We start from the raw sequence: 13,357 nt of genomic DNA, 5'->3' as shown, positions 1-13,357 counted from the left end.
GCACAACTGTCCATACTTATGCTTCTGATAGGTCTTGCTTTTTCTTCAACAAAGAATTGTGTTTTAGGATCATCACTATACAGTTAAAGCATCTCCATTATTGATAATCCCACACACACAATGTATTGTGATACCACCTGATGCAATAAATGCGTTCTCTAAAAATTTCCTTAATGAACAATGTACCAACTTGCATATTTCGGATAATAATTTCCTTCAGATACAGTAACATAAGTGACTGATGCTGATATTGAGTTCACTTACACAGTACAGTGCTTTCATCCAAGCTAATAAGATATAGGAAGCAAATGAAAATTAAAATTAAATGTAATTTCAGCCAGCTGTTACCTCTTTTTTGGTTGCAGGAAATAACATGGATGTCCAAGGATCACAAGGAGAATAGCGATACTTGTGGTAATCGCAGGTTCCAACACAAATGGCAAGGAAGAGGGCTACATATTTGGGGATTAGGAGTTGGGGTTTAGAGGAATATTGACCAATAGATCAATAAACAGACAATTGAGGTGCGAGAGAAAATTCTTCATGCAAATCATAGATTTACAAAGGATATAAGATAATCTAAACCTATGTATTTAGAAAATTCCTTTTTATCGCTGCATCCAAACACACTTCTAACTCTTCCAAGTGATTTTTTCCCCCTTGTTGATCATTCTTTGTGACTTTGAGCCTTTCCTGATATTAGCCCCAGATTTATTTTTTTACCAGCTTCATTCTACATCTCCCTGCAATTTAACTTGTCTTCTCCATTACCATAACTTTCTTGTATACTTCCATACAACTGCCTCTCCAATGTTAGCTTTCCAGGGTATAAAGCAAAGCTTTTCCAATCCTTCATCATGATTCAGACATTTGACACTAGGATCAAGCTTAGCGCACAGTATATGACAATGCAAAATATTAACCACAACAGCATGACTTATTTTCTGCTTTGGCTACATACTTCAACACAATTGGTTTTATTAATTGTTGCTTTGCATTGATTGGATATGTCAAGCATCACATCTACCAAGACTCAAAGATCACTGCCATATTCAGTCTTTGATATTCACCACAATTCATCAAGTACAAATACCACTGATTTTGTTTACCATGGCTAGGAGTACAAGGCAGGCACTAAGAGAGTTTTCCTAACTATATGCATGGTTTCAAATCTTGAATTTCACAGACAGATAGAAGTTGCTGTTCAGATCACTCCTATAAACTGTCCCCTTACCCCAAATTCAGCAGTGTGCTGTCAATGCCCAATGACTAAGCATGTCACAGTATAACCGAGAGGCATAACAATAATAACCCCTCATGTTACGAAATAGATGTTGTATCTTTTCCATCATGTGCATTCCAAAATCTTTCAGTATCAGACAAAAAAATTGAATTTGCTCAGTTGAAGTTAGATAAGAATTATTAAGCTGCTTTATATCAGTACATGAATGCAGAGTGTTAGATCTCATCAACTCGACTTAACTTGAAACCTATCCTTCTGAACAAAAACAAAATCATGCCCTGGATTAATGAACCTACTAATACTGACTAGTGCTTTTGTTCAGTGAGTGTAGTGAAACAGATCTAGGCTTAAATAGCTTTGTTCAGCACTAGTCTTTCAGCAAACTCCCTAAACCTTTCTTCGGACTGATTGGCCTTGAACATGAAGTTTTCTCTTCCTTTTGTTACTCCTGACCAGAGGAAGTTGCTGAACTGGCCGTCCAACTTCTTCCCCGTCCAGTGGGCTTGTCAATAAAATTGGCTATCACTGCCCTACCTTGAAGAATGGATGTGTGGTAGATACTCCATGTTGGGCTCAGGTGAATAGTTAATCATAGGAGACTCAGCAAAAAGACAGGCCAATGTAACAAATACACTGTTGTCTCTAATAAGTGCAGAAATACATTGTTACTGCTGCGATCATTAATTTCTAAACTCATCTTTGTCTCAGTAATTGTAGCACATGACTTTAGGGGGAATTCTAAGCCTGTATGATTTAATTTTAATTGAAATGCAGTAGTTAGCTTTAAGTCATTTGGAAAGCCCTTCATGAAAAAATTCAAAACTTGACAAAGAGAAAAGAACTATTCAGAGAAAAATCAAATTCTTGGAGGCAGCTTCAACAATGGAGGAAATTCAAGGGATCCAGTCTGGAGGAAATATTGAGGAATGTTGGCAGAAGAAGGAGGACTAAGAAATGGTGCTAAAGGTAGGAGGTGGGAACTACTGATTAGATTTCCAAACAATAAAAAACAGCATATTTGAAACACGAAACAAGATTTTCACTCCCCATTGAGGTACATATAGAGCTGGAAGCAATGTTTCAGCTACCGTGCCTCAGAAATAGCATGGAAGAATTTGGTGAAGTATCTGCAAGAGAATGAACAGAATAGGATGACGAGTGGTCTTGGAACAAATAGCATTATGATTTCTCCCAGTCTATAAGCCCAAAGCCTGCAGCAGAGAAAATTACTTGGAACTGAAGCTAAATGCTACTACACTGTGAACCAAAGCTTTATTCTCAGATGAATAAACTGGAATAGCTCCACCTCAGTGGTATTTCTTAATCCTAAAAGTGAGAATAAGAGATGAAGCTAGGAGAACATTTCAAATTAGTCAGAAGGGGCAAGTGGGCATATGAACTCAGAAAGGTGTGGAGAAAGACTGGGAAAGAAAAGAACATAAAGGCAAGTGACATCAGAGACACAACTTTCGCTATTAGCAGAGACAGTGAAGGGCGGACAAAAAATGAAAAGCTCTAATGCAACATCAAGTTGCCACAAACATGCCTTCTTCCCTTTTTACAACAATAGATAATTAGGTTTCCAAATATTCCTTTGTGGGGGATAGGGAGCTTACATTAGGACATTTAAATACAGTAGGACTTCCACAGTGCATCTGGGAACACGGTTTGAAATTCTGTGATTACGTGGCTGTCCCAAGAGCTGATCAACTTATTGACGAAATGGAAGAAGGTGACTCTTTCTGCATGTTTGTGGGCTGGATAGAACATAAGGATTCCCTTCAGGTCCCTCAAAACATCCTTTGGCCTCCCCTATCACCTTCCTATTCATTCCTCCCCCAACTCCCACTTCTAACCTCCTGTCCCCTGATTGCATATCTAAACCCATATTCTTTCCACCCGTACAAAGTGGAATCTTCCTCCTCTTAATCAAGGGATTTGCTCAGCTCTTGCAAATGCAAGGGTTTGTCCTCAAGGAGCCTCCTTCCCACTCACCTGCCAGACAGGAAACAGACCCAAAAATGCTGACAAAGTTTTAATAATTCACATCCTTGTCTTGCTTGGTCCTTTGCCCATTTTCAGTCTCAACCATACTCACTTGCCTATCCATTGTTACCAGCATCAGGCATAGCTACCATCTAAGCAGATTGTGATCTGAGAAATTGGAGCTTAAAGAAATGAGTGAAAAAAATTAAAGGCTTAGGACATACAATTAAAAGGAAGAAAGAGAAGCCACACATTGAAGTCAATAACAACAGCACTACATTATAGCCAATGGCAACATGCTATGGTGGTCAGCTGACCCAGTATAAATAGAAAGCAGATGGGGGTTAGGTGGAGCATTTGTGGCTCAGAGTGTGGCAGGGTAATGAAGTTTCTTTATTGAACCTTTAGTTTGTGAAGTTTTTTTTTATTGCTTGCTGCTAGAGTTTCCTTACTGCCAGATGAACACAGCAGATTGTACGGTATACAAATAGCAGAGAAGAACAGTCTGAGTTTCAAGAGAATAAGTTGCAAATAGTGTCAATAGAAAAGTAGGTTTAAGATAGGGGAAATTTGGCAAAATGTCTCAAATGAATGCTTGATTTCTTGCGAGAGAAATACTTTTGTATTGGTTATCTGTTAAAGCTGAATCACCACAATCAAGTAGGAAGTGCTGTCTGTCTGATATGTTTTTGGACAATTGCTATTATTCTAAATAGACTTGTTCAAATTCGATGTCCATGAAAAACGTTGATAGACTCTGCTCACCTAGAGCTTTTTAAACTTTTGCACATTCCTTTAGAATACTGCTAATACAGATACTAGAAAAGTACAAACTAGCAAATAAATAAGATCAACTAACTGTCCTACTTGTTGAGTTCACAGGAGTAAATATGATCGTCACACAGTAAGACATAATCAGATTTCAGTAAAACACCTTAGCTCAGTAATCTCCAATGGTAATCTCAAAAATCTTCTATTCCTGTTCTGAACAGACATACATTGTTTGAACATAAAATTATAGTTTAATGTATCATAAAATATAAAATGGGATTTCTGTAAAAGTCACCTTGCATAAACTATTAATGGTTCACAAAGTAATTAGAATGACTCGAGTTCTTTTCTGGTGTTGTAAATCTTACAATTTTAAGCACAGAGACTAGCCTGCGTTTCATCATTTAATCTTACAGGATACTGAAACAAAAATAAAAAAATTCTAGCTATGTTGTTAGCTACAAAAAATACAGATGAATAGAGTGTCCTAATATTCAGGTTATCCAGCCTATAGCATGGTTTCCTGGGCAAGGCAGTTTCTAATTAAAAACATCAAACAAGATTTTGGTAACACTTTTACCCATTACAAAATAGGAGAAAATCTGAATACATCACAATCTGTGCTCTTTTTAAGTTCAACGCATGACTATTTAAATAATACAGTTGAACACTAGACATTGAACAAAACGATTAGCTAGAAATTTGAAAAGAATCCATCTAAAATCACTTCAATTTAAAAAATGGCCTAAGATACCAGATTGAGATTGGGAGCAGGAAACTCAAAGCTTTTCAGTTGCATATATACCACATGGATCATTTTCCTTCAAAAGCTTAACATACTATGGAATAGCATACCAAATGCATAACATGGCTGCTATATGTTTGACAACTTTTGAGTTTTTAATCATGCCTACTAGCTCTCCCACCTCCCCACCTGAAGATCATTGGTTAGGTTGATTGGCCATGCTAAACTGTCCCTTGGTATCACAGGGTGTGTAGGTTTGGGGGATTGGCAGGGTAAACGCGTAGGGTTACAAGGATAGGGGCCGAGTGGGATCATTGTCGGTGCAGGCTTGATGCTGAATGGCCCCCTTCTGCATTGCAGGGATTTTATAACATGCCCAAGAAGTTTCCAAATCTCAGGTACAAAGAAGCACTCTGTCACATTTAACTGCATATAATGATACCACCACTTCCTGCCAAAATGAAATGACGGGCAATTCCCCATCCATCACACCTGGAGACTAATAGATTCGCAAGCAGAATCTATCATAAGTCATGTTTCACTTCTAGCTCACTGGGTGATACAACACAGTTGTGTGTTTCAATGTTTCAATCTGCACTAACAATTCAATTAAACAGGTTAAAGGAACAAGGAATGCTACTCACTAACAGGAAACTGATGGTGCTCCTTTTCCATTATTAACAAAGTGACTGCAGTTGTATCAGTAATAACAGGATAGCAACCTCAGATGAAAGCAGAAAGATACAGTCCAGTGCAACCTGGGTAATAGATGCAGCTTTTTACCATAATTACTTTTTTGGCATGCAATGGTATTTCAGGTGTGTGTATATTTCCGGATCGACAATCTCAGACCCAGTATTTGTCTAATGCTAAAAACAATACTGCAAAAAAAGCACAATACATTTCTTATTTGTGAACCAAAACTACTTACCATGAAACATTTCAACGACAAAGAGATTGAAAACTTCTTGGACTGTACTCAGGCGAAGCCTGCCTTCACAAAGGGTAAAAGCTCGTTTTTCATCTACAACTGTATTTTCTTGCAGCATTTTCTTCAAAAAGAATTTGGATTCAAATAAGTGTTAGGTATTGCAAATGTAATTGACAATATAAATTGACTTACATCATTTGCTGCAGTCAACAGTAGATCAATTTGTTGTTGGTGGTTTCCATCATTGTCTGGCAAAATGTCTGGTGGGCCCTCCCTCCCAAGTGACAGCACAATTAATCGTGCTGAAAACCAGAGACAAGTCCATACACAGCACCATTGAAGCACATTCCAAGAAGTCTAATGTTAAATTGCATTTAGAATTAATTCTGAAGCATGAAACACTTCGAAGTGAATATCCAAGCCTTAGTAATATTTATAACACAAATGAAGAACTAGCGATTCTTAGATGTTAAAGGTACTTGGTATCACTGATGCAAGTTTGTGCATTGAACATTAGTGTAATTATATATGTTTTATATACGTAATTATAAATGTTTTGGTGCCCCAACTAAATACAAAATTGCATCAATAAGCAGCAGGATCCAATTAAATTTCAATATTTTGAACATAGTTATTAAAATAATGCACACTACAAGCCACTTGGTTAAAATCAGCCCCTTTTGAGATAAATTTTCATTATATCTACACTGAAAATAGATGGTGTGCCCAAATTCCTAGACTGTGTCAGCAACTGTACTGTTAGGACATTTTTCGTTAGCTTCTCAGACCCTCTATTTGAGATTAATGCTTTATTTTCTGATGTTTTATACTGAAGAATAAAATATTTTGGAGCTAATTTGATAGGTCTGAATGCAAATAATGAATTAATATCCAACCAAATCATTAGAACATAAAAAAATTGTTTTAAAAGATCCAGTTTCAACTGTTATTGTTAACAATAATCACTGATTTTTTTTTAAAGCAGATCACATAACACATCTGCCTTATACAATCTCAATTGTTCCTGGGTCAAGTTTAACTCCTCCTTTTGAGAGTGATGATTAAAAATTTGAAAGTCTTCATGTAACAGTTTATTATGTTCAAAATCAAATAAAGCACAATTCTGACTTCTTAACCAGGAGCATAACCTAAACATCTACTTTTTGACAGCATAATTAACATTGTAGAAAACAATACCTGACAGATGATATAAATAAAGGATGGATCAGATGGATAGGCCGAAGACTTCTTTCCATTTTTTATATAATCTGAAATTTGAGAAAGGCACTGCTTCACCTCTGTGAAGCTTTCATATAATCTTTCCAATTTTCTAGACAGTTGGTCAATTTTGTCATTAGCATTGTCACCAACGTTCAGTGAAGTGCTGGCATGAGATTGTATATGTTGGTCTCCATTAAACAAGACTGGGCTAGCCAAATTTCTATTTGGTATCCTAGGTCCATGATTAGTTATGGGGCTATTTGCAGGTTCTGTACCATAACTCCTCAAGACCACTGCCGACTCGCTGGATGAGATTCCTTCTGGTAGTTTCGGAGTACTTGCTTCTGAGCTGTGCTCACTACCACTGTTTCTCACTTCTTCTATTAACCCCTTTCTACTATTTGGAAATTGAGTTGTTGTATTTCCTGGCAGTAGTAGTTCTCTCCCTGTCAAAGGTTCTTCTTTGGACAGATTTTCAAAATACTTCTTCATTCCAGAGATGTTAATGCCAGGCTGCCCAAGAGTCTCTGGTAATACAGAACCATCGTCCAAGGCTAACTTTTTCGTCATAAGTCTGATTAAATAACGATCTGAATTTGAAGATGGCAGAAAAGCAAGATCATTTGATTTTTGTCTTCCAACTAAAAGTAATAATAGTTTGTCAGTCAGAAAACACAAGCCCTTTGGCCGTTCATTTTTGTGCAACTGTATTTGCTGAATATTGGGCATACTTGAAGGGGTCACAGAGTACACTAATATCATATTACAAGTATTGGATGAAACAGCAATTGTACATCGATGAGGGTCAAAACTTACAATGTCGGGGACCAGAATCCCAGGGACGTTTACTTTTCTAGTTGTTGTCACCTTTCTCTCAAACGTTACAAGAATCAGATGTGATGAGTCCTGACCACTCCCAGTTAGGCAATCCTTGCGCTTCAGATGAATAAGGGGGCTAGGATCAGATCTGCGGTGATTTGCCAGAATATGGGTCAGGTCTACAGGACCAGATGATGAAGACGATGGGCCTTCTATCAAAGACCTTGAGGAATCTATTGATTTCCTTCTTGTATCCATCAAATGGTTTTCATCAACTGCCAACATTGTGGGTCGTGAGATCAAAGGTCCAGTTTCTGACACTGGTGCAACATCAAAAGCAATACCAGCATTGAGACCACAGATTCTGTCAAGAGGTAATTCAGTTGTCACAACCACTTGCAAATCCAAACAAGCCTCTATGGCACAGATGTATCCTCCAACATCAAATATAGGGCAGAAATTACATGCATGAAGAGTCTTTTGGGAATTATTCCAAATGTATGAATGAAGGGCACTGCCCACAGCAATTACTAAACGATTTCCATCTGTAGTCCAACAAGCACAATGAATCAGACCACTACCTTTGATATCTGCTTTAACTCTGCGATTGTCAATCTGCACTGCAAACAGCACAGAGGCATCTCTCTTTGTTAGTACGACTAAGGCATCATGTTTTGGATGCCATACACAGCCTTGTTGCAATATCGGAAAAATCTCGCCCAGTTCACACGTTTGTGAAACCAAAAGTTTGTTGTGCTCCAAGGTACTGTTTTGTAACTGCCATACAGTAATATGTTTTTTATGCTGAACAGCAAGCAATGCCAGGGCCCCTGTATAACAAACAGGGCCCCAGTGAAGGCCATTGACATGTTCAAAACTTCCAATGACATTGCTGTCACCGAACTTCACCTCACCGTTGACTAGGTAAATGGCAGAGAGAGCAACCTGCTTTCCATCTGTCCAGGCAATCCCATGAATTGGATGAACAGCTTGATGTAATACATTAATTCCAGTTCGCAGCAATTTTGCTTTCCCAAGCTCCATACTGATCCTCTGCAAAATCCTGGAGGCAATTAAAAAAAAATTTAGAATCCTACCTGAACTAGCAATAAATTGTCCTCAAGACGACCTTAATATTGTCTACATCAGAGAGAGTCAAAGCAATTACATCTGTTAATGCCTACAGTACAAATGAAGGTTTGTCTCACCCAGATGATAGGCACAACCTCCTCTTACAGTCGGTCACTTATCTAAGGCTTATCAATACAGCTGTCCAAAAGAGGAAAGCTGCAGCACTTAATCCATAATGAGACCTGAGCTGATTATTCTTGTTAGCAGTCTAGGCATAACTTGCCATTTTCAAGTTAGAAATGACAGATAATTGAAACACTCAGTAGAAATGGCACAAATGAATCACACGGATAAGGAAGGAACTGTTTTGTATTAAGTACATCAGGAATTATGTAATTGAGTTTTAGTGAAGATTCAGGGGCAAAGATGACATAAAAGCTACCCGGAGTACATTTTCAATTTCAATGTTTGTGGATTTTGCACTGGAATTGCAAGATGAAATTTTCTCAATCATTTCTCGATTGCTGTCTATGATAGTAATTTTTAGCTATTTCAAGTCATAGCCCTAATGGAAGAAATCACGTGACAACAAGAAGCAGGTTTCAAAGTCAGTCATACAGTGGAGTCTTGAATTATCTCAGGAACTAAGTACTTCTTAAATCTGAGGGCGACAGTACAATAATGCTCTAACGACAGCTATCAAACCAACAGTCGGCATTCTGGTGAGTAGTGTGATTGAACAACGAAGCAGTGCCGAGGACTGTCATGAAACTCTAAATAACTTTTAAAGTTTTGACATGCTCTCAGCATCCAGAAAATGACATGGTTTACACTTGCTCCACGGGCATTTGCTATTAAGTTTATACCAATTGCATTAAATTTAGTGATTTTCTTTTGTCTTTTCTTGAACAGTAAAGCAGCATAAACAGCTAATCAATATATTGTCAGAAAACCTCATGTGTTACTGAACATCTCCTCTTCCTCTGTATACTCAAGTATTTTAGAAACTGGGCAGATTATGTATGAGAAAAGCAGAAAATGCTCAGATCAAGCAGTGTTTGTGGAGAGAGAAACAGAGTATGATTTTTCATCAGAAATGGGAATAATTAGAAAAATTATTTTTCTGGAAGGGTGGGGCAAGGACAAAAGGAATGTCTGTGATAGGGTGAAAGACAGGAGAGATGAATAATAGAAGAGTTAGTTTCCAGGTGTTATTAAAGTCAAACTTACCTTAGTATTGAGAACTTCAACTCCTGATGGACTGCATAGATTTTGAGCCAGGAGAAGGCTACACGTGCAGATTATCATTTTTACGTGCTTTGGACCCAGAATGGCAGTGCAAGATAAAACAGTGCTGTGTCAGTTGACCAGGAATGGAACGCCAACAAGAAGTTCCAGACGGGAGACAGGAAGAGATTCCAAAAGAAGAGTGCCAGATAGGGGACAGGGACAGGGACAGGAAAAGAAAGAGGTCCCAGTTCTGTTTTTAAAAAAAGAGCAAGGAAACCAGCTCCAACAGGAGAGGGGTTGTGGGGAACAAATTTTAAGTGAAGAATCATAGAATCCCTACAGTGCTGAAGGTGGCCTATCGCGTCAGCACTGACTCTCTGACAGATTATATTACCCAGGCCCTCTCCCATAACCCCACACATTGCTGCAGTCCATTAGAATAAAGGTATCATTTTGGAGCAGATGAAGATCTAAAGTTGTGCTTGTAAGTTAGTGCTTCAGTGAAGCATCAACAATCCAGGGGAACAGAATCTTGGAAAGCTAGAATAAAATCTTGAAAGGTAGGCCACTGTTTATGCTATCCAAGTTAGAGCAGCTTTTTGGAGAAAAATCCCAGGTTAGGTCTTTGAAGGTGAAGGCTGGAATCTCTCGAGAGAAACCGTAAGAAATTGGAACAGAAGTAGGCCAACTGATCCCTCGAGCCTGCTCCACCATTCAGTAAGATCATGGCTGATCCAACAATCCCTACATCCACTTTCCTGCCCTTTCCCTGTAATCCTTGATTCCCTTACTGATCAAAAATCTATTTCAGCCTTAAACGTATACAATGACTCTGTCCCCACAGCTCTCTCTAGCAGAGTGTCCCAAAGACTCTCAACACTCAGAAGAAATTCCTCCTGAGCTCAGACTTAAACTGGTACCCACTTTTTCTGAGATGATGCCCTCTGATCCTAGACCCTCCCATGAAAGAAAACATCTGTTCAGCATTTACCATGTCAAGCCCTTTAAGAATTGTATGGATGGGATTTTGTGGCCTTACTCGACCCGAAACTTCCCATTGTCTGCCCCTCGCCCACTCTGATTCCCATGTTGGGTGGGGCATAGAATTCCAGTGTATATATTTCAATGGGATAACCTCTCATTCTTCTAAATTCCAATGAGTAGAATCCCAACCTGTTTAACCGTTTGTCATAAGACAATCTTTCCACACTGGGGAATCTTCTCTGAATGTCTCCAATGAAATATCTTTCCTTAAATAAGGAGACCAAAACTGCTCACAGTATTTCAAATGTGGTCTCGCCAGTACCTTGTACAGCTGCAGCAAGACTTTCCTACTGTTATACTTCAAGCCTTTTGAAATAGGGGAAACGTTCCATTAGTCCTCCTGATTACCTCCTGCACCTGTGAGTAACATTTTGTTTCGTGCATGAATACCCACAAACCCCTTTGTTTTCTGCAGTCTTTCTCCATTAAATAATATTCTGTTCTTTTGTTCTCCCTTTCAAAATGAACAACTTTTCCCACATTAAGTGAGATTGACTGACTCAGTGTTACTGATGCCCAGGTGCATTGTTAAGAAATCTACGGGCTGTCTCTTGATCACATCTGCCATTTATTATGTACTGCGGTGCATTCAATCACAGTTGCCTGTAATTCACATGTAATTCATACTTACTTTAAATGTTAGGATATAAGATAGATATTCTAAATAGTTTTTTCTTTCTGATCTTATATAGTTAAGTTTATTTTTGCTTGTTCAAAACCCACGGAATATTGTGGCTTTCTTCACTGAGCACGTGTCCGACGAATGGCAGATGGAGTTTAATTTAGACAAATGCGAGGTGATGCATTTTGGTAGATCGATCCAGGCAGGATTTACTCAGTCAATAGTAGGGCATAGGGAGAGTTACAGAACAAAGAGATCTAGGGGTACACGTTCATAGCTCCTTGAAAGTGGAGTCACAGGTGGACAGAGTGGTGAAGGCGGCATTCGGCATGCTTGGTTTCATCAGACAGAACACTGAATACATGAGTTGGGATGACTTGTTGAAGTTGTCCAAGACATTGGTAAGGCCATGCTTAGAATACTGCGTGCAATTCTGGTCACCCTATTACAGAAAGAATATTAAACTAGAAAGAGTGTAGAAAAGATTTATTAGGATGCTACCGGGACTTGGTGGATTGAGTTATAAGGTGAGGCTGCATAGGCTGGGACTTTTTCTCTGGACCGTAGGAGGCTGAGGGGTGATCTCACAGAGGTCTATAAAATAATGAGGGGCACAGATCAGATAGATAGTCAATATCTTTTCCCAAAGGGAGGGGAGTCTAAACCTAGACGGCATAGGTTTAAGGTGACGGGGAGAGATACAAAAGTGTCCAGAGGGGCAATTTTTTCAGAGAGGGCGGTGAGTGGTTGGAACAAGCTGCCAGAGATAGTAGTAGAGGCAGGTACAATTTTGTCTTTTAAGAAGCGTTTAGATAGTTTCATGGGTACGACGGGTATAGAGGGATATGGGCCAAATGCGGGCAATTGGGATTAGCTTAGGGGTTTTAAAAAAGGATGGTACAGACAAGTTGGGCCAAAGGGCCTGTTTCCATGCTGTAAACCTCTATGACTCTATCTCAAACTTTGTCTACTTTAAACAAAATACTATTGGTCCCTAACCAAATCTCACCAACAATTTGAGGGTCTGGCCAAGGATCATAGCACAGGGGAAAAGGAAAGGAAAATAAACAAAAAATGTGCCTAGAGCAGGTATGCTCAACTGAAAACCCAAACAAGCAAAGTAAACAAAATGGAGAAAATTACGATCCAAAATTGTTGTACACAACTTTGAGCCCAGAAGGCTCTAAAGTACCTAACTAACGAGATGCCATTTGTCAAGGTTACTTTGAGCTTGACTGGATCATTGCAGTAGGCCAAGGACAGAGATCTCAGCATGAGAGCAAGGTGGAGAACTAAAATGATGGGCCACCATCAAAGACTGAACCGAGAAGTTCCACAAAGCAATCCCCCAATCTTCATCTGATCGCCCCAGTGTAAAAAAAATGCTTTGTGAGCAGTGAGTACAGTAGGCAAGAGTGAAAGTAGTACACACAAATCGCTGCCTCACTTGGAAGGTGTCTTTTGTGCCTTGGACAGCAAGGACAGAAGAAATAAAGGGCCAAATGTTACACCTCCTGCATTTACTTGGGAAGTTGCCCATTAACTTAGTGGTCTACATAGGTAGCATCAAGTTCAGTGGAGCATCAACAGCATGAATTTATTCACATCCTGGCTTAGACAGGATGGGATCTATCTCCTCACCCTGCCTGAGTATAGAATGGCAAAGCACCACCA

At 39.0% G+C, this 13,357-nt stretch overlaps 2 protein-coding genes across 9 annotated transcripts in view; one reads left to right on the top strand and one right to left on the bottom strand.

The window, feature by feature from the left end:
• wdcp (WD repeat and coiled coil containing) overlaps positions 1 to 13,357 on the bottom strand; it is a 72,314-nt gene that overhangs the window by 56,572 nt on the left and 2,385 nt on the right. For 3 of the 8 annotated variants that reach the window (XR_013887005.1, XR_013887003.1, XR_013887004.1), the window contains exons 1-2: positions 6,874 to 8,918; positions 5,677 to 5,797 (exon numbers count right to left, since the gene is read on the bottom strand). Coding sequence is in view for 5 of the 8 variants with exons in the window: in XM_080192207.1 (XP_080048333.1) it covers positions 5,677 to 5,797; positions 6,874 to 8,760 (2,008 nt within the window). In the remaining 3 variants the exon portion in view is untranslated. The other 5 variants (XM_080192207.1, XM_080192206.1, XM_080192205.1 and 2 more) reach the window with 3 other exon arrangements.
• fkbp1b (FKBP prolyl isomerase 1B) overlaps positions 9,488 to 13,357 on the top strand; it is a 57,166-nt gene continuing 53,296 nt past the window's right edge. The window contains exon 1 of the mRNA XM_080192210.1: positions 9,488 to 9,509. The gene's annotated coding sequence lies outside the window, so the exon portion shown is untranslated. The remainder of the gene's footprint in view (positions 9,510 to 13,357) is intronic.

The sequence above is a fragment of the Carcharhinus amblyrhynchos genome, chromosome 7, assembly GCF_965287045.1.
Source record: "Carcharhinus amblyrhynchos chromosome 7, sCarAmb.v2.hapA, whole genome shotgun sequence".
NCBI classification, from domain to species: Eukaryota; Metazoa; Chordata; class Chondrichthyes; order Carcharhiniformes; family Carcharhinidae; genus Carcharhinus; species Carcharhinus amblyrhynchos.
This window is presented reverse-complemented; position numbering and strand designations above follow the sequence as displayed.